This window comes from Octodon degus, unplaced genomic scaffold, assembly GCF_000260255.1.
Source record: "Octodon degus isolate 3935 unplaced genomic scaffold, OctDeg1.0 scaffold00100, whole genome shotgun sequence".
Taxonomy (NCBI): domain Eukaryota; kingdom Metazoa; phylum Chordata; class Mammalia; order Rodentia; family Octodontidae; genus Octodon; species Octodon degus.
The window spans coordinates 9,479,366-9,505,574 of record NW_004524676.1 but is presented as its reverse complement, the minus strand read 5'-3'; the positions used below and the strand labels follow the sequence as shown (position 1 = coordinate 9,505,574).

Below are 26,209 nucleotides of genomic sequence, written 5' to 3'. Positions count from 1 at the left end.
GAGGAGGAGGAGGAGGAGGAAAGAAAATAGATGGGATACTTTGTGACAAGGAATGTGAATTGGTGAATGATTGCTGAACCCCAATAAGTAGGTTATACGTGTGTGGTATTCACCTCTGTGCAGCCCTGGGAGAGGTGTGGTCTGTTAGGTCTTGTGAAAAGAGGAGGAACTTACCAGGTAGGTAGAAGACTGAAACAATATTTCAAACTCAGATATTCCAGGAAAACCCCACGTTTGGGGGAGGAGAATTTTGAGCATCAGGCAGAGTTGGGAAACTAGTTGGACTGATTGGGCTTCCTTGTGTGACCTGTCATGCAAGTCCCTGACCTTCATCTTGTTTTCACAGTGCAGCTGTCACCACCCTTCCCTCTCCAGGAGGCTGAAGTAGGCCTCATTGAGAATGAGCTCTGCAGCCTCTTGTATGAGCAAAGAACTGGCAAGGACCACTTGGTGCAGGAGGAGATGCTGTGCATCGGGAATTTCTCTGAAGGAAAGTCCATCTGCAGTGTAAGAGCAAGCTCTGCTGTTCATTGGCCTATTCTCATGGCCTTCATTTCCTAGGGGAACAGTGCTGGTCTCTACTGTCTTTGTGGAAACCTTGGAATCCTTGTTTCCTTCTCACTGGGTGTTTTCCCTGGGCTTTGTCCCTCAACAGTACCCCCCCCCCAAGGTATCCCATTCCCCAGCCAATCCTGCTGCAGGGGCAGCCACTAGAAGGACGCTCACGCTGCTTCCATTTGTGTTGCATATTTTAAACTTTTTGTTGTAGTACAAGCAATACACATGGGCACAATCTGATGAACTTTTCCATGCTGACACAACATGCCAGAAGACCCCTTGTCCCCCACCCCCTTCTTTTCTCTGATACCCAAGGGAAACTCCTGTCTTCACTTCAACCTTAGATTGAATTCTGTGTTTTCTGGAAATCTAATTTGCAGTTGTCATGCCCGTGTACCTGAATGTTTTGTTACTTTCTTTTTATTTCTTTCTTTTTTAATATATTTTTGTGGTGCTGGGGATTGAACTCAGGGCCTTGTGCATGTAAGGCAAGACTCTACCACTGGCCACAACCCCCAGCCCTGAATGTTTTGTTAGTGAGGCTCATCCAGAGTACAGTATGTACTCTGCCATTTCCCTGAAGTGTGGTCCTGTGTGAACTGAATGTTCTTGCCCCTTCTGTGCTGGATGGGTGTTGAGTCGTTTGCAGCTCGGAGGTCTGATGAGTGGCATGCATGCTCTGTGTGTTTTCTTGTGCTTTTTTAGAGCACAGGTGAACAGAACATCTTTGCTACTTTATTTTGTAGAATCCCATGAATTGCTAGATAAAAGGCATATATGTATTCAGTCTTGGTAGAAATTAGTAAACAGTCCTCCAGCAGCGGCTGAGAATTTATGTCCTCACCCAAACTTAGTACCTTCCATCTTTTCACACTGTGACAGTTTTGACGAGTGTTATTGGTTTTTGGCTTTAATTTACATCCTCCCAGTGAAATTATATAGCTGGCTGAAATTTCCTATACTGACATAACACATCAGCATTTTTTTTTTGTTTGAGACAGGGTTTGTGTTGTTTCCCAGGCTTGCCTTGAATTTGTGATCTTCCTGTCACAGCCTCCTGAGTAAGGGTTGTCTGTTTCTTATAGGAATTATTTATATATTCTTGATATAAGTTTACTCTTATATCAAGAGCCAACACAACCAAGGTTAGAGAACTGAATCCCATACCATCTCTTCCTCTGCAAGCTCTCCTACAAGGTCCCACACCTAAGCCAGCATCTGTGGGCTAAGCTTTGGCACAGAGGTCACCATGGCCTGGCTATCCCACAGGATGAACCTCCCCGATAGCATTTCAGATCTCAGGTAACTCCCAATCCACTAGAGATGCTTGCCCACTCCCCTAGTGACAGCTGTGTTACCTCAGTGTTGCTGTGACAAAATATCTGGGAAGAACAACTGAAATGAGAAAAGACATACAGTGGAGCCTCAGTTCACAAACAATTCATTTCATGATTCTGGAACGGATGGTCACATTCATATTCAGCAGGAAGGATGGTCGTGGTCATGTGCCTCACTGGATGCAGTTTTTACACACCATTTTTTGCCATGTTTTTTTGTTTATGAATTTGTTTGTAAACGAAAGCATTCTTGAACTGAGATACCACTGTAATTGGCTCATGGGTTCAGAGGTTTCACTCCATGGTCACTTGCTCCATCACTTTTTAGGACTACGTCCCAGTAGAGATATTGTAGCAGAAAGACATGGCAGAGGAAAGCTTCTCACCTTGTGGCAGAAATCAGAGAGAGAAAGAGGCAAACAGGAAAGGGTCTGGGACATGATATGGTCCCCAGGGTCGTGCCACCATGATCCACTCCCTTTGACCCATTCAGCCATGAATTCTCACCATCTTGTCACTTTGCCAAGTCCATCAGCTGACAATCAACCCTTCAGCACAGTGAACCTTTGGGGAACATTTCAAATACGAACTGTAACACAGCCTGTCTCCACCAAGCCTGGCCACGTGTATTTTCTCACATGAAATAGAGAAAAAGCCACAGAGTTGAGTAAACAGAGACAGGGACCTGGGGGAACATGCTGTGCTCCTCAGAGTTTACAGAGATTCAGTCTGCACAGGGATCTCCGCTTGCCTGACCAGCTCCCTAGCCCCTCTCTGTAGGCACCTGTCCCCTCCTGGCCTTGGGCAGCACATAGTACTAGGCCACTACCTTGCATGGCTAGCAGAAGCAGAGGTGCACATGTTGATAAATTCACATGTATGGTCATCCATCTGGACACCCAAGCAGCTCAGGAGTACCTTGCGGCTCCCTTCCAGTGTTCTACCTACAAAACTGAATCCAGTGGGGCTGTAGTGGGGCCCTAACTTGGATATTGGCAGCTCTGGACCAGACATGCTTCTCATGTCTCTGACTACTCACCTTGTACTGACTCTTTTTCTCTCTTTCCTCAGGGCGATTCTGGAGGGCCTCTTGTCTGCTACTACCCCGGTGCCTGGGTCCTGGTAGGACTGGCCAGCTGGAGTTTGGACTGTCGGCACCCCGTTTACCCTAGCGTCTTCACCAGGGTCACCCACTTCACTGACTGGATCAGCTCAGTCAAGAGGCTGACTCCTGTGCCGGACTCACTGACAGGTCCTCCTCCCACACACTTCCTGCCCCAGCCACTGAGAGCTACAGGCTTCCGCAAGAGTCACAGTGTGCTTGGGCCAGCACAGACCTGCCTCCTGCTGCCATTTATGCTTCAGGCCGCACAGCACGCCAGAGGGTAACGATATGCCCATCTGCATCCTCTCTGTGCAGGCCTCAGGTGCTGTGCTGCAGCCTTGCTTTCTCCAGCTCATTATTAACAAGTGTTCCCATTCCTCTGCTTCTTTGTCCATCAGCTGCCAGTCCCCAAACAAAGCCTGGCCAAAATAACCAAATAAAACTTCATCCTTGCCCCCTAGCTGCAGTCTCTCGCCCCCCCCCAACTTCCTGCCCCTCAGAACCCCCTTCCCTTGGGGTCAGCTTTTGGGTCCTGCCCTGAAAGGGAGCAAGACCTCACAGGGAAACTTTCACTCCTGGTCCCCTGGGAAAGGCAGAGGTGTGACAGGAACAGTAAGAGGACGCTGAGGAACGTGTGCCAGCTAGGCAGAAAGCAGGGTCCTGCAGACTGCTGTGATATGCAGACTGCTCCCATCATGAAGAAATTGTGGCTCTCCAGGGAGACCAGGCTGTGCTCCAGGCATCCAAGTGCAGGGGCAAAAAGAACCTCCCAGAGGTGGGCAAGACTTGGGCTCTTGAAGCCCTGAGGCCTCTCATACACAGGGGTTGAGCATGAATTAGGAACACACATGGGGCCCTGATGCCAGGCTGGAAGCTAGGACTTAAGCCGGCAATGTTCAGAGTTCTGCTCCTAGGTTGACACCTCATAGCCTGTCACCTGCCCATATAAGCCCCAGCCTCCCCAAATCCCTTGTGGATTGTTCACTGCCCACCTCCTAAGTCCCCTATTGGTCTGCTCCCTGCTTAAGTCGAGGTCATTCCTGCTCAATTTCCACACAGGGTCATTGGTTGAAAATCAGTCTGTTTAGCTGACCCAAGACTCAGCAGTCCAGCCACTAGCCCCACAGTAGTTTCTGAGGCTGTCCCTCTGCAGATATGCCAGACACCAGAATCCTTGTGTGGCCAGCAAGACCCCTGAAAGCTCACAGTGCAGCCCACCTCGGCGTGGAGTTTCTTCAATAAGAAGGAGCTCCTGTTTAGCACAGGTCCCAATGAACCGGCATTATTCTTGGGGTTCAGATCAATTTCTTTCCAGTCCTAGAGTTGCCCATATTTCCTGGACCCTCCCAGGTAGGAATATGGACAGACTTGAGTGCTCACTAGCAGCAGGACCTCCCTGTCTTTATCCCTCTGCTGCTCATGCAGGACTCCAACCCACAAAGATCTCACGAAGGCTAAAGAACATGTCTTTGGAATGTCCCTTCCTGTGGGGTCTTCTCTTGCTGTCCCCATCTTCAGCCAGGGCACCACTACTGAGGTACCACTACACCTGCTCATACCCCCACCCACTAGGGCTGGGCTTTAACTGGGTTTGTGGCCAGGCAATGAGTGCTTGCCTTCTGCCTTCCATATGCTGGACTTCCAAGGCCCAGCCCTAGGAGCACTACTCAGAACCCTGGGATGCCCATGCGTTACCAAGACAACATGTGATGCACACATTTCTGCACAGGGTCAGGGGAGAGGGGGAAGTTCTTTGTGGAATATTATCACCTTCAGGCAGCAGGAATGACATGAAGACCACTCTCTGAAAGAACCAGGCCACTGCCAGAGTAGTGGGTGACACTTCAGAGTAAGCCATGTCCTGGGGAGTTACTGGGAGCTGCCCCGGGCCTTCAAGGGGTCTGTGGGTATTTCAGTGAGTGTTCTGTGACCTGGTGCATCGGGATCACCAGTTTTAGTCTTGGAGGCTGTTGGGGAAAAGAGAATCGGACATCTGCCTCTCCCTGGAGGGCCACTTCTCTGTGATATTCCACCTGGCTTAGGTTTTGTCTTGATTTTGGTTTTTTTTTTTTTTTTTTTTTTTTTTTTGCAGAACCAGGGATTGAACTCAGGCCCTTGCACTTGCCGGAGAAGCACTTATTCCACTGAGCCATCTCCCCGGCCTGTGGCTTAGGTTTTGCCATCAAGTTCTAAGTATCTTCCCAGATAGGGGGAAAGTCTTGTCAGCCTGTTGAGTGGCCCACAAATAATAGAAAACACAGCCCAGGCCCAAGGAGGCTCCTTCCAAAACACTGAACACTCCTGTCCACACTGCCTTGCAAGCAGTCAGAAACCTCACCAGGAAAACACAATGGTAATCGGGGACCCTGCATTCACGCTTCTAGTGGGGCCGGGGATGTAGCTCTGTGGCTCCAGCATCTGCCTGGAAAGCACAAGGTCCTGAGTTCAACTCCCAATACCAAAAAAGGGGGCTGTGCATTCACGCTCCACCCACTGCCTAGGTCCTGGGACCACCTCTTTCTTCCCTAGGTCTTGTCTCAGGAAGCCATTCTAGCACAGGATCCAGATATCAGCCCTCCCCAACCAGAAGCTGGGAGTTAGCAGACACTGATTTTCACGTTAAATATGCCAGAGAGAAAGGATGCAGTCTGAAAGACTGCTTAGAAGATAGGCCAGTCCCATAGTGAGGGGGCAAGTGGAAAGGCACACAGGTAGCAATAGATACCATTTCCACCCAACAGCACATAAACCCTACAGCAGGCCTCAGGCTACACCTGATAACAAAGCCCAGGCCCTAAGCCTGAGAATTCAGTGGACTCCACCAGGTGCCACCGACTTGGGGGAAGGGAGGTGAGCCCATACTTAGATCTGGGAGGATATATATACAGTGCTCTGAAGAGTGACTCCACCCTAAGTCTGCAGGTGATGTTTGGGGAAGCACTTAATGTCTCAGCTTTCCAACACCAAAGAACAGAGCAAGAGTCCTCCTTGCCAAGCCAGGAGGCCATATGGAAGAACCAAGCCAAGCCCTGGGACAGAGGCTGTGTTCCCTGCCATTTGTGAAGGACCTATGCCTTCACTATTTAATATCACAGCACCCAGATTTCCCCAACCTAAAATGCAAACACTAGCCTTTTACTAAAGAGTCAAACAAAAGTATAAGAAACTCTGGGCCCTGTGACAAGTCCCCTCAATCTTCATGTCAACCCAATGGGTCCTGTTATTTATGCTTCTGGCACAGGCAATAGAAGGGGGAGGGGAATGTTATTCTTCCACATATGCTGGCTAAAAAGGCCCTGGAAAGCTTTTTCTAGAACTCTGAGGAGGAGAGACAGGAAATGAAAAGTAGAATATGAAAATAAAAAACCTCAAGTGTGGTGGTACATGAGTATAAACCAATATTTTGGAGGCTGAAGCAGGAGGATCATTGTGAGTTCGACATCATGATTTTATTCCTATGAAATAAAATCTCAGGAATGCAATTCCTAGTCATATATTAATTATATATTTAGGGTTTTTCTTCCTTAAAAATATACTTTGTAGCCTTTCGGCCAGAACTGCCATCTTCCAGTAAATTGCCAAAATGACTAACACAAAGGGCAAGAGGAGGGGAACCCGGTATACACTTTCCAGGCCTTTTAGAGAACATGGGGTTGTTCCTTTGGCTACATACATGCAAATCTACAAAAAGGGCGATATTGTAGATATCAAGGGAATGGGGACTGTGCAAAAAGGAATACCTCACAAATGTTACCATGGCAAAATGGGAAGAGTCTACAACGTTACCCAGCATGCTGTTGGCATTGTTGTAAACAAGCAAGTTAAGGGCAAGATACTTGCCAAGAGGATTAATGTGCATATCGAGCATATTAAACACTCAAAAAGTCATGATAGTTTCCTGAAACGTGTCAAGGAAAATGATCAGAAAAAGAAGGAAGCCAAAGAGAAAGGTACCTGGGGCAGACTGAAATTTGAATAGAGCCTTTATTTACTGGACCACCAGCCAGTTCTCACACAGGAGAAGACAGCGGCCCCAGGTGGTGGGCGCAAGGAGTTTTAAACCAAAAATACATCCTGTTTGGTAAGCAAATTTGTTATCTAGCACAGAACAGCACAAACCCACATTTATTTGACACAGCTGCAAACTGTTTGTAACTAAGTGGTCTTTCACAGTTTAGCGATAAGCAAGATACATCTTAATCTGACTGTGTTTACAGGGAATGGTTAGGGAGGGAGTTTGTTTCAGCTAGCTGCCTTGACAAGAAATAGTTACTCATTACTAAACAGCCTTGAGCAGAGAGAGAAAACACATTTCTTAGATAACAGGAAGCGCAAGGTTCCTCCTAGTAATTTCCCACAGTTATAGCACAAGATTCAGTTGATCCATCACAGTCCTCACCTTGAGCTGGTTCCGGAGGGGTAGATGGTACACCACTCAGCCTCCTCAAGAAGCTTGGTGCATTGGCTTTCCTGATGGGAACTCAGCCTTCTTCATTGTCAGAGGAGCTCGGGACCTCACTGTTGCTGAGGATGGCTGTGGTACTTTTCAAGGTAGCTCTGGTTCTTGAGCACTACTTCCCGGCTCCCGCTGAGATCCCTCAGCCTGGTGGCACAGATCCTTCATCCCACTGGCACAGACTTTCTAGCTTCCACCACTGACCTTTGGACCTTCCCAGTACAGATCCATAAAGCAGGCCTACATGAGACATTGGCATGGGCACTAGGCCTCCAGTTGGGTTTGTGGAAGGCATTGTTATGAGCTTTAGGTTTTGATCTGAACTCATGCAGGATACTAAGATCCAGGCCTTCAGCTGAATTCTTTGGTCTTTAGGATATGGATAGATTTCCTGCACTTTTTATATATGATTCTTTGGGTAATTCATTGTAAAATAATCTTATAAAATGTGTCCTGTATTGTATTGTTTGCCCCTGCAAAACCCCAAACTATGACGACAGGTTATGTGGTAATCATCATTGTGTTCTTAATTTGCATTTTATTAATGGTTTTGTCATGTTGCACACATTTGCATCGCCTATTTGTTAAACTAATATCCTCTTTGATAAAATGTGTTTTGATGTCTTTTGCCCACTTGCTACCTGGATTGCTAGTTTTGCTGAAGATTTTTGACAGTTTATCGTTTATTTATTTGTATGTTTGTTTGTGATGCGGAAGATTAAGAGGACCTTCACAGTGAGCTACTTCCCTGGCCTTTCTTTTTTATTTTTGTTTTGACTCCAAGTCTTGCTAAGTTGCCCCGGTGAGACTCAAACCTCCTGCCTCAGCATCCCAAAGATCCCTCAGCATCCCGTCACAGGGATGTGCCAACACGCCCGGCTTGTTGATAGTTCTTTATATAATCTAGATGCATGACTATGTCAGGTGTTGGTTTCAGCCCTAAATAATCATCAAAGAAGAAAAACCATGCTAGATCACAAATAGAATGGTACTGAAATACTCAAGTATTAGTTAACTTCTTTGACTGTTGTTACTTATCCTGAAGCAACTGTGTTGACATCTGCCCTGAAGAACTGCTAGGGCCTTAAATTATTCAAGACAGCAGCAATAAACTGCACTGGTAGAGACTGTATTTGTTGCTTTCATCTACTTGCATCACAAACACCATTTTCAATGAGGTGTAGTGATGCACACATGTATTCCTAGCTACTGTGGAGGCTGGGGCAACTTAGACTGCAGTTAATGTTAGCGGTGAAGCAATGAAAACAATAAATGTTAATTCTTGATCATCTAGACTGCATAACTTTAGTAACTCATGATGAAATTGAATTTACAAACAATACACTGCAGCATGTCCAACTGAATGGACAAAAGTGAGATTACACAAAGGCAAATGTGGAAAAATCTGAGGACAGGAAGTAAATTAGCAGTTGCTTAAAGTAGCAACATAGGGGGACAGGAGGCGATAAACAAATTAGATATAATTTCTTTCTGAGGTGATGAAAATATTCCACATGTGAGGATGCTTGAGAATTTTATGGCTGTACTTATTTCAGCAAGATTTGCAAATTGTATGAAAAAATTCTAATATTTAAATTCTAATGCTAATGTTTAAATGTTCTAATGTATAAATAGGTGGCTTATGTTATGTGAATGTGTTTATAAACCATTTAGAGAGTGGCCTGAAGCAAAAACATAGAGATGTTAGGTCAGACTGTGTCTTAGCTCCTTGGCCACCAAGGTAGGGGCAGCCTGGCCAAGGTCCCACTAACCAAATGACTCATCAGTCCTGCTCAGTGCACAGGCATCTGGAGGACCTCCTGCAACTTTTTTTTCTTCTGTATTTTAGAGAAGGGTCTACAGAGCGTTCAGGGTCTCACTACTAAATCGGACTCATAGTGATTCTCCTGTTTACAGCCTCGCAAGTGCTGGGATACAGGTACACACCACCATGCTCAGTCTCAATCGCTCTCTCAGCATGCCCCTGGGGTGCAGGACCAGCATGGCAGGCCCGGAGATCAATCCCCTGGCCCCTGCGCCTGCTTGCAGGAGCTTTAATCCACTGAGCTATTTGGTTGGCCCCTTCTGCAACTTTGAGGTAGACTAAAAGTATAGCTCTGAAAGAGTGTGCCCAGGAGTGAGTTTCCCTGGCAGTTATCAGAAAATAAGACATTTTCAGGCATAAAGAGGTGTCTTGCTGGTGTTATCAGTCAAGTTTCCCCATGGGACTTTGTCTCAGTTACTTTTTACTCATTGTTGGGACAAAATACTCAACACCCAAAATGAAGGAGAGGTTTATTTAGCTCACAGTTAGAAGAGGTTTCAGTCTATACCTGGTTGGCTCCCAGGCAGTGTGGCAAATGGCAGAGAGCAGGAGTTCATGGCAGCAGAAAACAACAAAGAGCAAAGGGAAGGGGCAGCAGGAGCTTCTAGTCAGCCTCTCTCCCTTCCTTATATTATAGATTATTATAATTTTTTTTTGCAGGACCTGGGATTAAACTCAGTACCCTGCACTTGCCAGGCAGGCACTTATTCTATTGGGCTATCTCCCCAGCCCACCCCCTCCTTATATTATGAACAAGATGCCCTGGAGCTGGGTGTGTAGAACTCACACAATGTCCATGCCGTCCTTTTCCACAGGATGAAGATGTTTACAAACTAAGAACCCTGGCTCTCTGCTGAGTCACTTAATTAAACTTCTAAACTTCTCATGTTGACACAATGTATCAACCACCACAGACTTCCTCCTATGGAGACCAGGCCTTGTCCTGGTCAAGTCACCCACTCAGGAAAAACCCTATCAGAGCTGAGGATTAGTCCAACCTCCCCTGTGAACTCTTTCAGGAAGAAAAAAGGTCCCTAAGAAAAATGCCAGCTGCAGGCTCCAGTAGCAGTGGAAGGAGCAGCTTCACTGTAGAGGGAAGGCCTTGACCAGGCACCTGTGCATCCTGGAGCCTGGCATCTGGGATTGTCTGACAAGAGCTCACTTCTTGCGCCAGGGTGATAGTTCAGCAGCATAAGCACCTGCCTGGCAAGTACAAGATCCTGAGTTTGATCCCTGGTACCACACACACACATACAAAAAAAAGAGCTCACTTCTTAGATTTGGTAGCTGGAGGGGCCGGGGAGATGGCTCAGTGGAGTAAGTGCTTCCCTGGCACAAGGACCTGAGTTCAATTCCTGGTCCTGCAAAAAAAAAAAAAAAAAAGATTTGGTAGCTGGAGGGGGGGAGGGGGTGGGGTCAAGACTAAAACCTCTTCTCTGGAGAAAGGAGGGAGCCCAGGGAGCCTGCAGAATAGGGCAGGGTCCTCAGATCTCAGCTGAAATTTGTCTGTGACCTATGCCTACTAACGACTGGGGAGTCATTGATGGGGACAGGTCTCCCCATTGGCTTGTGGTCAGGGGTGGTGGTTTGGCAGGCAGGAGATACAAATGTCCTTGTGTCTGAGTCAACTTCAACTCCAGGATGTGTCTATCCCTGCTTTCTCCTTAGAGGCCAGGAAGTGCTTCTCCACCAATTGTGGGAGGAAATTGGCACTCCTGGCCTGGAGCAAGGCTTGGAAAGGGCCAGATGCAGGGAGAACAAGCACATATGGATGGAAGGCAGAAACTCAATGTGCCACCTGTCTTGTTTTCAGGGACAGAGATGGAGGCAGGCTCTACCAACTGCCCTGCTGGGCTTCCTTCAAGTGCAGCTTGTCCTCACTCTCCTGTCTACTTCCTCCTTGTCCACACATACACCGCCCATCAGGAGCAACCACTTTCTAGAAGGCAACAATCCCTAGCACAGTAAGGCTGCACAAAGTTACTCAGGTCTGGTATTTGGGGTCCACTCCTCATTTTGGTCTACCTGGTGTTTTCTTCCCTCCCCAGTCTACCTCATGTTCCTCCTGCCTCACAACTACTTGGTGTCCCTCCATCACTTGTGTCCCTCTTCCCTCACACTCCCTTTCCTTCTGTCATTTCTCTACCTATTCCCAGCAAAGGCTGGGAGACTTGCCTTATCTCAGCCAGTCTAGTAAGCCCTAGGGCAAGGGTGAGTGGTTAGCCCTGGGTAATTGCCCAGATTCAGGAGAAGGGAGAAGGGTGGCCTTGCAGCTGTGAGTGGAGGGGAACTGCTTCATTTCCAATAGAAGGAAGCAGCCCCACAGCCCCTAACTGTGCTCTGTATATTATTTCTCATACACCTGGTCCTCAAAAATCTTTAAGGGATTGTGATTGTGATGTCTGTCTTCTATATCTGCTAATGTAATGGGTTAACTGAATTTTGTGCTTTAACTGTGGGAAATTATTAGGAAAAACCTTGTGCTTCCTGTTACCTACTCTAAGGAATAAGTTCTCATTCCCTGCTCAAGGCTGTTTAGCAGTGAATAACTGTTTCATGTCAAGGCAGCAAGCTGAAACAAACTCCCTCCCTAACCATTTCCTGTAAACATAGTCAGCTTAAGATGTATTTTATAGGGGCCAGGGAGATGGTTCAGTAGAATAAGCACTTGCCTGGCAAGCCCAAGGGCTTGAATTCAACCCCCAATTCAAAAAAAAAAAAATGTATCTTATAAAAATACGCACTTATCACTAAACTGTAAAAGACCCCTTAATTACAAGCAGTTTACAGCTGTATCAAATGAATGTAGTTTTCTGCTGTTCTGTGCTAGACAACAAATTCACTTACCAAACACCATGTGATTCCTGTTTTATAAACTCTCTGCTATCTGGGTTTGAAGTCACTCAATCTCCTGTGTGAGAGCTGGCTGATGACCCTGAGCTCAGTAATAAAGGCTCTTAAAACTACTATCTGGCTGATCTGGTTCCTATATTGAGTGACCCATAACACTTCCTGCTGAGGAGGGGCATGGAGCCTGTCTATCAGAGACAGTGGAACTCTCACCCTGTCTGATGGAGGGGCTAAGGGAACAGAGCTCCATCCCTGAGGATATGTTGATGAGCTCCAGATCTGAAGGCAGGTTTTGGTCCTTGACTTGGATCATCATCTTTAGTTTAACTGCTGTTAATAAGAAAACATAAGGGCCAGGGAGATAGCTCAGTACAATAAGTGCTTGCCTGGCAAATGCAGGGTCTTGAGTTCAATCCCCGGTACCGAAAAAAAAAAAACAGATACGGATACAGAAGAAAACATAGATTTGGCTAAGAGATTAAGTATGCAACTCTAAATAATAAGACCATGACAAGCATTCACAAAGGCAAATAACCAGAATGCCCAATTCCAGATCTGTTAAAAGGATCTCTGTGACTCAGAGAATTTCTGGTTGATCTTAGAAATGCTGTCAGCTAGCTTTCATGCTGCCTCTCTCACATCCTTGCAGTGAGTGACACGGAAGCGGAATTCTTCTAGGAACAAACATGAGCTCTTTTTCAGCAGTCAGGAGATCTAGTCCCCTGTGGTGTTTTAGAGCCACTGCTGCTCATGAATCTGGAGAATGACAATGCTCTGGGCAATTTTATCTAGGCTATTTATCAGGTCCTTAGACAACTTTTGGTAACAGGAGAGGGATGGGGTTAGTCCCTCTACTTCAATGCCTATTTTAGTTACTATACCCAGGCCTACTAGTAGAGGAAGGAGTTTATGGTTTGCTTGGTTTTTATCCTGGTGTCTTAGTTACTTTTTACTCCTTGCTGGGACAAATACCCGACACTCAAAATGAAGGAAGGAAAGGTTTTAGCTCACAGGTACTGGAGGGTTCAGTCCATATTCAGCTGGCTCCAAGGCAAACAACAGCAGTTCATGCGGCAGAAAACAATGAGAGCAGAGGAGGAGCAGCAGCTGCAGTGGCGTCTATCAGGCCTCTCTCTTCCTTCCTGCGCTGACTGCGAAAACTGGCGCTCCACACTGAAGATCAGAACTCCGAGTGCCGCTGCCAAGATCAAGCTCCTCCAAAGACTGAGACTTCTCCACGGGAGCCGGGCAGGGCAGCAGGAAACCAGGCAGGGTGGCTTCCTGCCTTTCTCAATTCCTGGGCCCTGCCCACCTGAAGGGCGAGGCCCCCACGCTGCCGGAGCTGATTCAGCCAACTTGACACAATGTATCAACTAATACACCTGGCATCTATAGGGTTTGGCAAGGATTGATTACAAAGTGTTATGTTGGTCTCCAAAGGTCAGATAAATGAGGGTATATGTTCCTATTTGTTAGAAAACACAATAATTACACAAGAAAAAAAGTCCTTGAGTCTCAAGACAGAAGTTCTTTTCTATTGTAAACATATGGGTGACCTGATTGTTTTCATTTTCCCAGACAGACAAAAGTCTCTACCAATGTAGCTCTAGTCATTTTGAAAGAGTGCATCAGAAGTGTCTGGAATAGCTATAGCCGTTGTTTTTCCAAAGCCACCATGCCTGGCTTGTTCAGTCGATCGACACTAACAAATAATTGCTTGTCCCGTGGGAGAACAGAAACCTATTTAGAAGATCTCTCCTGGCAATATCCTGATCCCCTGTTTAACTCCTGTGTGTACAAAGATAGGTTCTATGATAATGATATTCAGCTTTTAAGGGATGCAGCTTAACTTACTTGGAGAGTGGCATTTTGCATGTCCAGATCTTGACTCATGATCCAGTCTTGAATCTTCTTTATACAAAGGGGTGCATAGAATTGAAGCAATGTATGATCAGATTTTTGGTGCCAAATGGGTTGCTTTGTAGAGGAAACCTGAGTGAGGTTATTTTAGTAGGATCTGAGGAGAGTAACAGCACTCCAGCTGAGGTTATTTTGGTTATACTGTTGACTTGAAAATCATACAGGGGGTCTGGGGAGATAGCTCAGTAGAATAAGTGCTTCCCTGTCAAGCTCAGGGTCCTGAGTTCAATCTCCAGTACCAGAAAAAAAGGAAAGAAGAAAGGAAGAAAGGAAGGAAGGAAGAATGGACGGACAGACGAACGAACGAAAGAAAGAAAGAAAAAGAGAAAATCACACAGGCCACCTAAAGACATTAGCAGGAAAGGCTGCCCATTGTCATTTGGATGAAACAACATCTTGCCAGTACCCTGTAAGGCCCAAAGAATTTTTAAAGTTCAAACTCCGGTCACAAGGGACCACCTACTGGTCCTTGACCATAAGGCTTAAGTCACCCTTATCTTGGAACCCAGGTGGAGCAATAAAGCCTCAGGCCTGGCTTAGGTAAACATTTAATCTCCAACCTGGGAGCATCCTTGTGAAATAGGACACCTTACATAGATAAACCCACCAGTTCTCAGAATGCAGCTGAAACCACAGAGTTAACTATTTAGTTGCCCTGTAGCCTGCCCCTCTTAGTTTCCTTGAAAGGTCATATAATCTCAAACCCACCAATTATTTTAAGAACTAACCCAAACTAACCAATGCGATCTGCTTTTGTAACCCTGCTTGCTAAATCCCTCCTCCCTTTGTCTCTGGACTTAAAAATACAGCCCACGGTCAGCTCGGCGTGCTCTGTTCCTGTGTGTTCAGGTCGCCCTGCGTGCACATAGACAATAAAGCTTGCCCTTTGTGATTTGCATGAGAGATCGACTCTTGGGGCCTTCCTTCGCAGCGACTCGACCCTTACATCCAAGAGTCACCTGGGATACACACAACAGTATATTGTTTGGGGCTGGTGAGATGGCTCAGTGGTCTAAAGCACCTACTTAGAACAAGCTTAGCAAAGCACAGGGACCGCGGTTCAATCCCCGAGCACCACATGCCAGCCAGCCCCGCCCCCTGGTGGGCTGAGCTGGCCACACACACACACACACACACACACACACACACATGCACACACACACATAAATTTAAAAAAAAAAAAAACAGTGTATTGTTTGGAAGATTGGGAAAAGGCACAACCAGTGGAGTTGCCTGTTCGGTAGCCAAATCTGCCTTTGAACTACCCTGAGATGCAGGGTCCAAGGAGGCTTGATGACCCCAGCACTGGACAACTGCTAGCTCACTTGGAAGATTTACTGCCTCAAAGAGATTGAGGATGTCTGGTCCATGTTTTATTAACAAATGGTGGCTAGTCAGAAGTTCTCTGTCTTTTCAAATGGCAAAGTGTATATGCAAAACAAAAAAGACATACTTGGAGTCATATATTGACCCTCTTAACCTGGGAAAGTTGAAGTGAAGTGCCCAAGAGAGGGCAATAAACTTTGTTTTGGGAGCTGACATTCCAGAAGGAAGTCTTCTTACCTTAACAACCTGGATTAGACCAGCTGTGGCATAACCTGCCCTCCTAACGCCATCCTTTGTGATACTGTTGCCATCAGTGCATCACATGTTCACTGTTCTATCTACGGCTGGTCCCTCTGATTGAGACAGCTGGCATAATTTTAGGCAGTGGTTTATTTGTGCTCATGCTCTACCTATCAGTGGGGAGGAGGGTAGCTAGATTTAGAACTGTGGAAGACTGAAGAGTCATGCCTGGTTTTGCTTTGTTTTGTTTAGTTTATAAGGGTGGGCTAATATATCCGGAGTCTTTTTCTAGTCATCCACAAATGTCCCTGGAGCTACAATAGGGCCTTAAACTGCTGTAGTGTTGAGACTGGGAAATTGTGCCTCAGTGTTATTTCAGAGGCTTCCTTGTCTAAACGTGTCATTGCAGCAATTTCTCATAGACAGCTGGGCCAGCCGTGTGCTAGCCCATCGAACTGTTTGGAAAAGTAGGCCAGTGGCCAGGTTTCTGCATCCAAATACTAGGTCAGCACTCCAAAGGCTGTTTCCTGCTTAGATAGAAAGAAAGATAGAAAAGGGCTTTGTTAGATCTGGAATTCCTAATGACAGGGCCCACTTCTGAGCAATTAGGCTCCTTTCCCAGAGTTTAGTTTCTGGCCTCCAAGCAGCCTCTTATACTCATCTGGCTAATATCCCCAAATGGATATCCAAATGCAGGAGAAGCCAAGCATTTTCAAGAAAGCCCCCAGCTGCTGTTCAGACTGCAGAGTACCCAGTGGCCAAATTGTCTCTGTTTTCCTTGGGCGCAATTGGCTCTGTCCCAGTATTGTATACAACATATTCCTGGTAAATTACTTTTCATTGAGAAATCTGGGCATTGTGTTTGAACACCTGGTGTCCCCCCCCCTTTTACTAAGAGATTAAGGATTTTAATGTTTTGATCAGATAACTCCTAAATGGCTACAATTAAGAAGGTTGTAGAGATATAGATTTGAGACAAAAGCCTGATGTCCCAAGAGAGCAGGGAACACTGGACTGAGCCTGAGAAGGGTTGCTGTCTGTTTGCAAATTCCCAGCAAGCTGGGACCCAACGCAGCAGATAACAGCTTCTCCTGCAGGTGCCCTGTCCTTTGATCCCTTGCTTGAGATGTTATTGGCTAGCATTTGGGTGAGCCTAGTGTTAGGCAAATGTTGGATAGAGATAGTAGTTTGTATTCACTTAGGTAATTATGCACATTCCTTAGCCTGCCTTTACCCCTCAATAAATGTGAGATGCTTCTGAGGCTCTGGGCTCCCTTGGAGAGAGACTAATCTCAGTGAGACCTCTGAAGCTACGTTCATCAGGTCTTCTCGTTTCTTTCAGCACCAACCCGTAACATACAACAAAGGTCATCTATTTTATGATAGGCCTTCTCAAACTCAATTCTTCCTATCTCCAACCAAGGCTTATGCAAACAGCCTGAGGGCGATCTCTAAACTCCCAAGTCAGCACAGTCCAAGTATACTGCTGGTGAAGCCCAGGTTGGGGAGTCTCCTATTTGTTGTATGTTATTAGTTGGAGCAGAAAGAAACAATGGGAAGACTGAAGTTATATAGCTTCAGAGGTCTCACTGAGCTTAGTCCTGAAACTTCTCATTTATTGAGGGGTAAGAGTAGTGAAGGAATGTACATGACTAATTTTGTGAATACAAACTACTATCTCTATTGCCCTTGACATTCACCAAACTAAGTTCATACAATGCTAGCAGATAACATCCCTCAAGTGAAGGATCAAAGAACAGACAGGGCACCTCCAGGAAATGCTATTATCTGTGGCCTTCTATTGCAGCTTGCCTGAAGTTACAAGAGACAATAGGTCACTTTGGGCTACATTTCTTGCTCTTTGCTCCCTCAGGACACCAGACTTCTGTCTCATGTCACTACACCTATTCAAAGGTAAACAAGTACTGGGAGGCAGAGTCCTCAGGAATAGAAAAGAAGATCAGAGCCTGAGAACCAGTTAGTGTCACCTGAGATCCGTACAAGGAGGATGCACGGGTGCCACCATAGGGTAGATAAGCATCACCACCTCACTGATGATGAACTAGGTGGTATTTTCCTCATAATTTGACTCCCGGTAAAATGGATGTGTTGCACAGGGACTGACATAGCATCCTCAATCCTATAGCCTAATTTTATTAGTAACTGGCTTTAGCACCAGTCTAATCTTTCTCTTGCTATACATGAATGCATATGGTAAGATCCATGAGCTAAATGATTATTAGCGTAGCTCTGACAGCCCATCAAGACATTTGATTATCCAGGCCCCGGACAACTCACCCTAGGGTGCCATCATACTGTAATGAGAAAAAAATTAAAACTATAGTTTCATAATTGGGCCATCAGACTCAGTTGGCCTTGGCTACCCAACCACAACTCAGAGATAATAGACTTTGCTCTATCCATCCAGCAGCATAATAGCCTATATAGCTATTCTGTTTTGCTAGTCTTCTTCAAGCTGTACCTGTCAGGTCATACTAAATCTTGCTCAATTGCCAGGGACTCTGATTCTCCTCTCCCCAACCTTCCTGCTCCATGATAAGTGGCTCCCTCCACTTAAAGTTGCCCCACATATAGACTAACCTGTGCATGTAATCAATTATAGAGTAACCTGTTATTGAGTCTGTATCTCCTGCTTGCAGAAAAAAGTATATAAGCCAGGGTGATACCCCAGTGGTTTAAGCACCTACCTGGCAAGCACAAGGTTCTGAGTTTGATCACTGGTACCAAAAACAAAAAAAAACATAAAAAAGTATGTAAGTTGCTGTTTTACTTTAAGCAGTGTTGATGTTTTGAGGGAGTGATCCCGCATCAGCTCACTGGCACTAATAAAAGTTGCCTTCCTACTTCCTGGTACAAAGCATTTTCTATCTGGTTTTCTAGTTTCTGCAACAATATCGTGTCTAAAAAAAAAACCAAACAAATAAACAAGCAATATAGTGTCTAGGGTATTCCTTCTAGCAAAGGAATTGGGACTGATGGGGAGTAGGTTGGCTGAGCCCCTGGCAACAAGGACATAAATTGCTAGACGCATGAGCAACAAAGTGGCCCTGAGCAGGAGTGTGTCTCTTTCAGTTATTAATATGGGATAGTTTAGTATTACCATGAGAGAAGCTTGGGGAAAAAAAATGTCCCAATTGGCAGTTGGTGGGGGGATGTGTTTGAAGAAAATTAACTAGTCATTCCCTCTCCCACAACAACTGAGGAATGGAACGATGACTCATCCCATTAGAGTTTAGAATGGAATAAGAGGCCTCAGTATCAAGAAGGAAAGTAATTTGCATATCCATGGCATCTAATTACCTGAGGCTTCTTGCAAGGTTATTGGGATGTCCTTGTGCAGAGAGCCATGCAGGCTGCCTCAGTCACCATCAGTCACTGTCTGTACATTCTTCTTGTCATCATGGTGGTGAATGACTCCATCCCCTTCTGGAACAAGAGTAGTGCTTTCTTTAGTGCCATAGGTCCTCACTTGTGCCCATATAGGCTTAGAAAGTACTTAGTGGCCTTTGAGAGCACTCCTTTGCCCAGTGGTCTAATTGCTTGTACTTGAAGCCCTAGACTTGCCTTCATCACCCTTTGGGTTACCTCAGTTCACATTGGTGCTGTGGGCTTTATTATAGGCTTGATTCATGAGGGCCAGCATGACCTTTGCGTGCCTTATTCTGTTATTCAATTTTCATTTGTCCTTCTCTTGGTCCTGGTTGTTAAAGACCATGAAAGCCAGATCAACCAGTTGACCCATACCCGTTTGTGGATCCTGTCAAAATTTTTGAAGCTTTCACTTAATGTCTGGGTCTGGCCAGCTAATAAAACATTGCCACAGGATAATTTGGCCCTCTGTAGACTCGGGTTTAAATTAATGTGTCTGCAGAGAGTCTCTTTGAACCATTGGCAGAAACTTCATGGTAGAAGGGTGTGGTAAAGCAAAGCTCCTTAATTCATACTATCAGGAAAGCACAGCAAGTAGACAGTATCAGAGAGAAAGGGCCCAGGGTCCATATACAATACCCAAGCATGCCCCATGACCCACCCCAGGAACATGTTTCACTAATAATCCATAAGGTGTTTCTTTTTTTTTTTTTTAATTTTATTTGTGTGTGTGTGTGTGTGTGTGTGTGTGTGTGGCCAGCTCAGCCCACCAGGGGGTGGGGCTGGCTGGCATGTGGTGCTGGGGGATTGAACCGCGGTCCCTGTGCTTTGCTAAGCTTGTTCTAAGTAGGTGCTTTAGACCACTGAGCCATCTCACCAGCCCCCATAAGGTGTTTCTTATTTTTATTTTTATGTATTTAGTTCAGGGTCTACAGGATCTCACCACACAGATCACACTTGTAATGATCCTCCTGTTTTCAACCTCCCAAGCGCTGGGATTACAGGTACACATGCCACCATGCCCAGTCTCAATCACCATCTCAACATGTCCCAGGGGCGTGACCAGCACAGCACACCAGGGATCAAACCCCAGTCCCTGTGTCTACCTAAGGAGGCACTTTAATCTGCTGAGCTATCTGGCTGGCCCTCATAAGGTGGTTCTTAACCCAATAAAGTTGACATATACAATCACAAATATAGTATTTATTTCTTAGGACCTGTGCCCCAACAGCCAAAAACCTGCACACCTAGACCTTTCTCATCAGGATCGTATGGGCTCAAGGAGCTTCTGGTTTCTATCTCCTCATTCTGAAGTGACTCAGGAAGATGTACATCCTTGTTTCCCACATTAAGGGCCTGATGCTGAACTGGTTCTTGTTCATCTTCTTGACCTAGTATGTCAGGCCTTGTTTAGATAAGAAATGATTACATTTTTATGCAATAGGAAAACAAAGTTAATTGGTACTAACATCAGTTTCAACTTTTCACCTACCACACTCCCAGTTCTGGGGATCAAGCCCAAGGCCTGGCACATGCCGCAAAAGGATACTGTCACTGAGTCATAGGCTTCCTCCCTTTTGTTAAAAGAGAAAAAACTCCAGCCAGTTGGACTACAGAGGTTTTCTTTCTTCTATCAGGGGACTCTTTCCCAAAATGCCATTTAGTCCCCCTTAAAAGATCAGTGAAGGGGCCGGCCAAATAGCTCAGGGGATTAAAGCACCTGCAAGCAGGTACAGAGGCCAGGGGTTTGATTCCCTGGCCTGCTGTGCCAACCCTGCCCCTGGAACATGCACTTTATCTTTTGGTCAGTGTTCCTTTTGCAAAAGGCCTATTCCCCTATTTCTTATTATCCTTTATCTTGCTATTTATTTAAATTTTGGGTTTCTCATATAAAAGAAAACATGCCATTTAAGTTTGTATGTCTGATTTATTTCACTTAACTTTATGGTCTCAAGATGCATCCATTTTCCTATAAACTATTCATTTATCTTTCTTTGTGGAAGAGCAATACTCCATTGTACATAAACACTATGTTTTCTTTATCTGTTTATGTCGCATCCAGTGCAGCTGTCAGAAAATCTTGGGGCGAAGGACAGTAGAGGATGAAGAAATAAAAACAAGTGTCAAAATACAGAGAACTGAGATCAGATGGAGCCTCTTCTCCTGATGGGAGAAAATAACTACTCAACAACTGCAGCACATTTATTTATATACTCAGCAGGTTGATGTCACATGACACCACTCTACCTAACAACGTGTTAGCTTAGATCACCTCAGGCTTTCCATGTTTTTGGAGCTGAAACAACTTGTTCACATGGTTTGCCTTGGTGGCTCTTCATTCTCAAGACTGCTCCAACCCTGCATGTGTGATCAATTTCCAGCTTCAGCCACTTTTTGCACCTCCCCTTTTTCTGTTTTGCAGTTGCAAGTAATGGGTGATCAGTTGAAAGTGGAGGAGCTGTTCCTGGAGGACCCTGTGGAAGATCCTCATATTTTCAAACCCCTTCCATTCTGAATAACCTACTAGTTTAGGCTAAAGATTTCCAGTCCAAGGATTTTAGGTCCCTGAATGCAGCAATTAAACCCTATAGAGTCCATTACCCACAGCAGTATTCAGTTACCAGAGCAGCTGGCAATTGTCAGAAGGTGTTAATGATTTGGGTTTCTTTTATAATTAACGTATTACTATAGTATTGTTTTATATCTCTTATAGCTATTCTTCTCTACTGGATGCTTAAGACTAAATTAAGATGTGATCCATATTAATTAAAATTAATGTTTTGTTCTCTATCAAGTTCAGTTCAATCTCCTCAGTTTTCCTGTGTAGAAATATAGATTTGAGACAAAAGCCTGATATCCCAAGAGAGCAGGGAACAGTGCACAGAGCCCAAGGAGAGTTGCTGTCTGTTTGCAAATTCCCGGCAAGCTGGGACCCAACGCAGCAGATAACAGCTTCCCCTGCAGGAGCCCTGTCCTTTGATCCCTTGCTTGGGGTGTTATCAGCTAGCATTTGTGTGGACCTAGCGTTAGGCAAATGGTGGAAGTCAATAGAGATAGTAGTTTGTATTCACTTAGGTAATTATGCACATTCCTTAGCCTGCCTTTAGCCCTCAATAAATGTGAGATGCTTCTGAGGCTCTGGGCTCACTTGAAGAGAGACTAGTCTCAGTGAGACCTCTGAAGCTACATTCATCAGGTCTTCTCGTCGTTTTTTATCGGCACCGACACGTAACATACAACACACCTGTCATTGTCAGCCATCTGGATGATCATGGCTATTGCTTTCTGTGAAAGCAATAGGAGTTTTTTTCACTTAGTGACTCTCCTCAATCCCAAATTAGCACTGGGCTAGGTCCCTTTCATTGTCCAGCATGAAGATCTTTCCAAAGGACCCTTTCTAGCTTCTTTTCCTTTACATGGTTGGATTGTCTTTCAGCTGCTGTGGTTTCATCCCTAGTAGGATTTTAAAAGTTAATAATATATAATGCCAAGTAAAATCTATTATAAGATGTGAATTTTGTAGGGAATAATTCTCTATTTTGTTTTTGTAATTGAATTTTGAGCATAATATGAGCATGTTTAACAATTACTAGACCTAAGAGTTATAAGGAATTACCATGGCAAGGTAAATGTGAAAAGTTTTACGAAATGTTTGAAAGGCAGCACCCACTTAAGCAGGGCCATTGTCAGTCTCAAGTGTCTACAAGCAGCCAAAAGTACTAAAACTATCCAAGCAATGAGCAGTGACACATTTAGCCACTTCAGCAAGGCAGCCAGAAGCAAAAAGAAATACTGAGGAAGTATCCACTAAAACATGGGCCCAGTGTAAAGAGCCGAACTCAGGAATACGAGTGACATCCATTTGCCAGAGATGATTGGGGCATAACTCTGTGGGATTAATCTCTGTAGGGAATGAGGGAAGATGTGTTACACATGAAGGACATTGTTTAACAATTTGTCAAGCCTGTTCCTGAGTTAAAGGAACTGTTTACATGAGGCAGAAGTTATGATAGAAAGTGGCATGGAAGCCAGAGCCTGTTGAATGGTGTGTGAGAAAGTCATAGTGACAGGAGTCAGCAATCCGTCTATTGCAGTGTTTCCCTCAGTGAGAGGGCCCAGCAATGGACAATGAGAACATAAATGACCAATAAAATGGGGAACATGACATGACCAAAAAACAAATTGGAGAGTGTGAAATAAATAAAAAAGATGTCTTGGTCAATATATATGGTGGCAGTGGTTCAGTGTGACACACTACACCACAAACATGAAATCTATCTAAAAAGAGATTAATTAGAATGAGTGAATAATCTTGCAAGGCCCATGTAACAGCCTTTAATTTAGTCTTTTATATAGGAGAAAAACCTATGTCCTGTATTTGGGTGCCTGGGGCTCCACTCACCACTCCTGCCTCCAGCTGTAGCTCCTGCTCTGTTGACTCTAGGGTGCAGGTGAGCACCCCTGGCAGTAGTGGTGGCAACATTGGCTTGAGGGGAAGACTGCTGCCCCTTGACCTCACTACCTGATACCAATGCTTCAGTGGCAGTGACTTGGAAGGAGTCAGTGCCCATCTCGCTGCCTGGGATGGGCACCATCTCTGGATTATCTTCACTTGTGCCTACCTTCCCCAAGGGACACCATAGCCACCATCTCTGCAGCCTTGGCTACCATGTTTTCCTGGCCTTTCCATCCTCTGATTTTTTTTTAATTTTATTTGTGTGTGTGTGTGTGTGTGTGTGTGTGTGTGTGTGTGTGGCCAGCTCAGCCTACCAGGGGGCGGGGCTAGCTGGCATGTGGTGCTGGGGGATTGAACCGTGGTCCTTGTGCTTTGCTAAGCTTGTTCTAAGTAGGTGCTTTAGACCACTGAGCCATCTCACCAGCCCCCATCATCCTCTGATTTTGTCTGCTATGGCTCCCATGTTTCTAAGCCCAGCATGGTGTGAAAGGTAGCATGGGCATGAATGATGGGCATGCAAGTATGGGAACAGCTGGGGAAGCCCTGCTGAATGTACCCAGAGCCAGAGCATGGGGACCCCTCTCTGTTTGGTCTGCACACCTCCCTCTTGTAGTGCTGTGCTGCCCTGAGCAGACTGTAGAAGCAACCTAATCCACAAACAAATCAAAGCACTTTCTCTTCCAAAATAAATAATCCCCTGGATTTAGACATCCTTTAGCTATTTCTTTTTTGTCCCCCATAGCTCCTCTCTTATCTGATTGAACAAAGCTAGAGGGTTTAAACTCTATGAGATCTATGCTCTGCCATCTTTTTTCTGATTGAGACTTAAAATAGTGCTCCAAGACAAATCTTCCATGGTCATCTCCATAAGCCTACAATGATTGAGACATCCCCTAATCCAGGTCCAGGATCAAAAAGTAAATGTAGGAATCAGTAATACAACAAGCATTTCTACTTATGATTATTGCTCTAGTGGACCTGTTTTTGTCCCATGTTTACACCTGGTGAAATCAATATCAATACACCTCTCTCCTCTGAGCTTCTCTGGAACCTGTTTTTGTTCATGTGCTCTCTCAGAGGTGTCTTTTCAGCTGTTATTTCTTTGTATCCTAAGTCCATGTTCAAGTGTCAATATGCCATATGCAGTGCAGCTCTCAGGAATTCTCAGGGTGAAGGACAATAGAGGGTAAAGAAATAAAGATGATGGGGCCGGGTAGATGGCTCAGTAGAATAAGTGCTTGCCTGGCAAGTGCAAGGCCTGAGTTCAATCCCTGCTTCCACCAAAAAGAAAGAAAGAAATAAAGATGAGTCAGAATATAGAAAACTGAGATCAGGTGGAGCCTCTTCTCCTGATGGGAGAAAATAACTGCTCAACAACTGCAACGTGTTCATTTATACATTCAACAGGTGGTTGTCATGTGACACCTCTCTTCCTAGTAACTTATTTGCTTGGATTGCCTCAGACTCTCTGTGTTCTTGGTACTGGCCTTGCTCCAGCCCCACACTTTCATCTGTTGATGGATATATATGTTGCTTCCAAGATTTAGCTATTAAGAGTTGTGATGCTATAAAAAAAAAGTATGCATGTATCACTGTAATATAATGTCTTTAACTCTTTGAGGGAAACCCAGAGAATGGGAAGAGCTAAATCAAGTAGAATTTATATTTTTAGTTTTTTTGAAGAATCTCCATTCTAATTTCCATAGTGATTGTACCAACTTATGCTACCACCAAAGCTATGGAAGAGTTCCCTTTTCCCCATATCCCTGCCAGCATTTGTTACTATTTCATTTCATGATAGTCATTCTTTCTGGAGTAAGATGGAATCTCAGTGTTGTTCTAAGTTGGACTTATCAAATACCAGAAATGTTGAATATTTTTTCATGTACTTCTTTTGAGAAGTGTCTGTTCATTTCAGTGGTATTTTTTTGATGGGATCTTTTATTTTGTGGGTCTGATTATTGTGAGTTCTTCATATATCTTACATATTAATCCTTTGAGAAATAGATGACAAAATTTTTCCTCTTCCGTGGGTTCTCTCCACAGTCAATTGGTTGTTTCCTTTGTTGTGATGATGTTTACTTTGATGTAATCCTATTTGTTGTTCCTTATGTCTTATGTAATTGGGGTTCTGTTCAAAAAGTCCTTGACTATCTCAGTATCTTCAAGAGTTTTGCCTATTTTATCTTTTAGCAAACTAAGTGAAATGTTTTAACATTTAGATTTGTTATCCATTTTGATCTACTTCAGTACATGGTGAGACATATGGATGTAGATTCAATCTTTTTGGACCCTTCATCAAAAATTACATGGCTGAATGTACCTGTAATTTTTATACATACTCCATTCTGTTCCATTGATACATAGTCAGTTTTGTGCCTATATAATGTTGTTTTTATTAGCGTAGCTATGGGTCAGCCAAATAGCTCAGCAGATTAAAGCACCTCTTAGGCAGACCCAGCAGCTGGGGTTCAATCTGGGGCACACTGAGACAACGATTGAGACTGGGCTGTTGGCTTGTCACTGTAATCCTAGCTTTTGGGAGGCTGAACACAGGTGGATCACTACAAGTTCAATCTACTAGACCTTGTAGACCCTGCCCTAAAATAAAAAATAAAAAATAAAAAAGTAGCTGCATACTGTAACTTGAAGAATGAGGTTGTAATGTGTCCTGCTTTACTGTTGCCCAAGATTGCTCTTGCTAATCTCAGTCTCTTTTGATTCCATATACATTTTAGGATTGTTT

General features: G+C 44.8%; 2 protein-coding genes across 2 annotated transcripts in view; one reads left to right on the top strand and one right to left on the bottom strand.

Moving 5' to 3' along the window:
- Positions 1 to 21,522, top strand: part of LOC101575213 (putative serine protease 47) — a 27,617-nt gene extending 6,095 nt beyond the window's left edge. The window contains exons 4-7 of the mRNA XM_023723558.1: positions 352 to 507; positions 2,967 to 3,280; positions 4,426 to 4,537; positions 21,430 to 21,522. Of these exons, the coding sequence (XP_023579326.1) occupies positions 352 to 507; positions 2,967 to 3,280; positions 4,426 to 4,537; positions 21,430 to 21,522 (675 nt within the window). The remainder of the gene's footprint in view (positions 1 to 351; positions 508 to 2,966; positions 3,281 to 4,425; positions 4,538 to 21,429) is intronic.
- A 677-nt stretch (positions 21,523 to 22,199) lies between these two features.
- Positions 22,200 to 26,209, bottom strand: part of LOC105743125 (spermatogenesis-associated protein 31A1-like) — a gene marked incomplete at its 5' end in the record, with an annotated part of 27,038 nt that continues 23,028 nt past the window's right edge. Inside the window, one exon of the mRNA XM_012516322.2 lies at positions 22,200 to 22,292. Within this exon, the coding sequence (XP_012371776.2) occupies positions 22,200 to 22,292 (93 nt within the window). The remainder of the gene's footprint in view (positions 22,293 to 26,209) is intronic.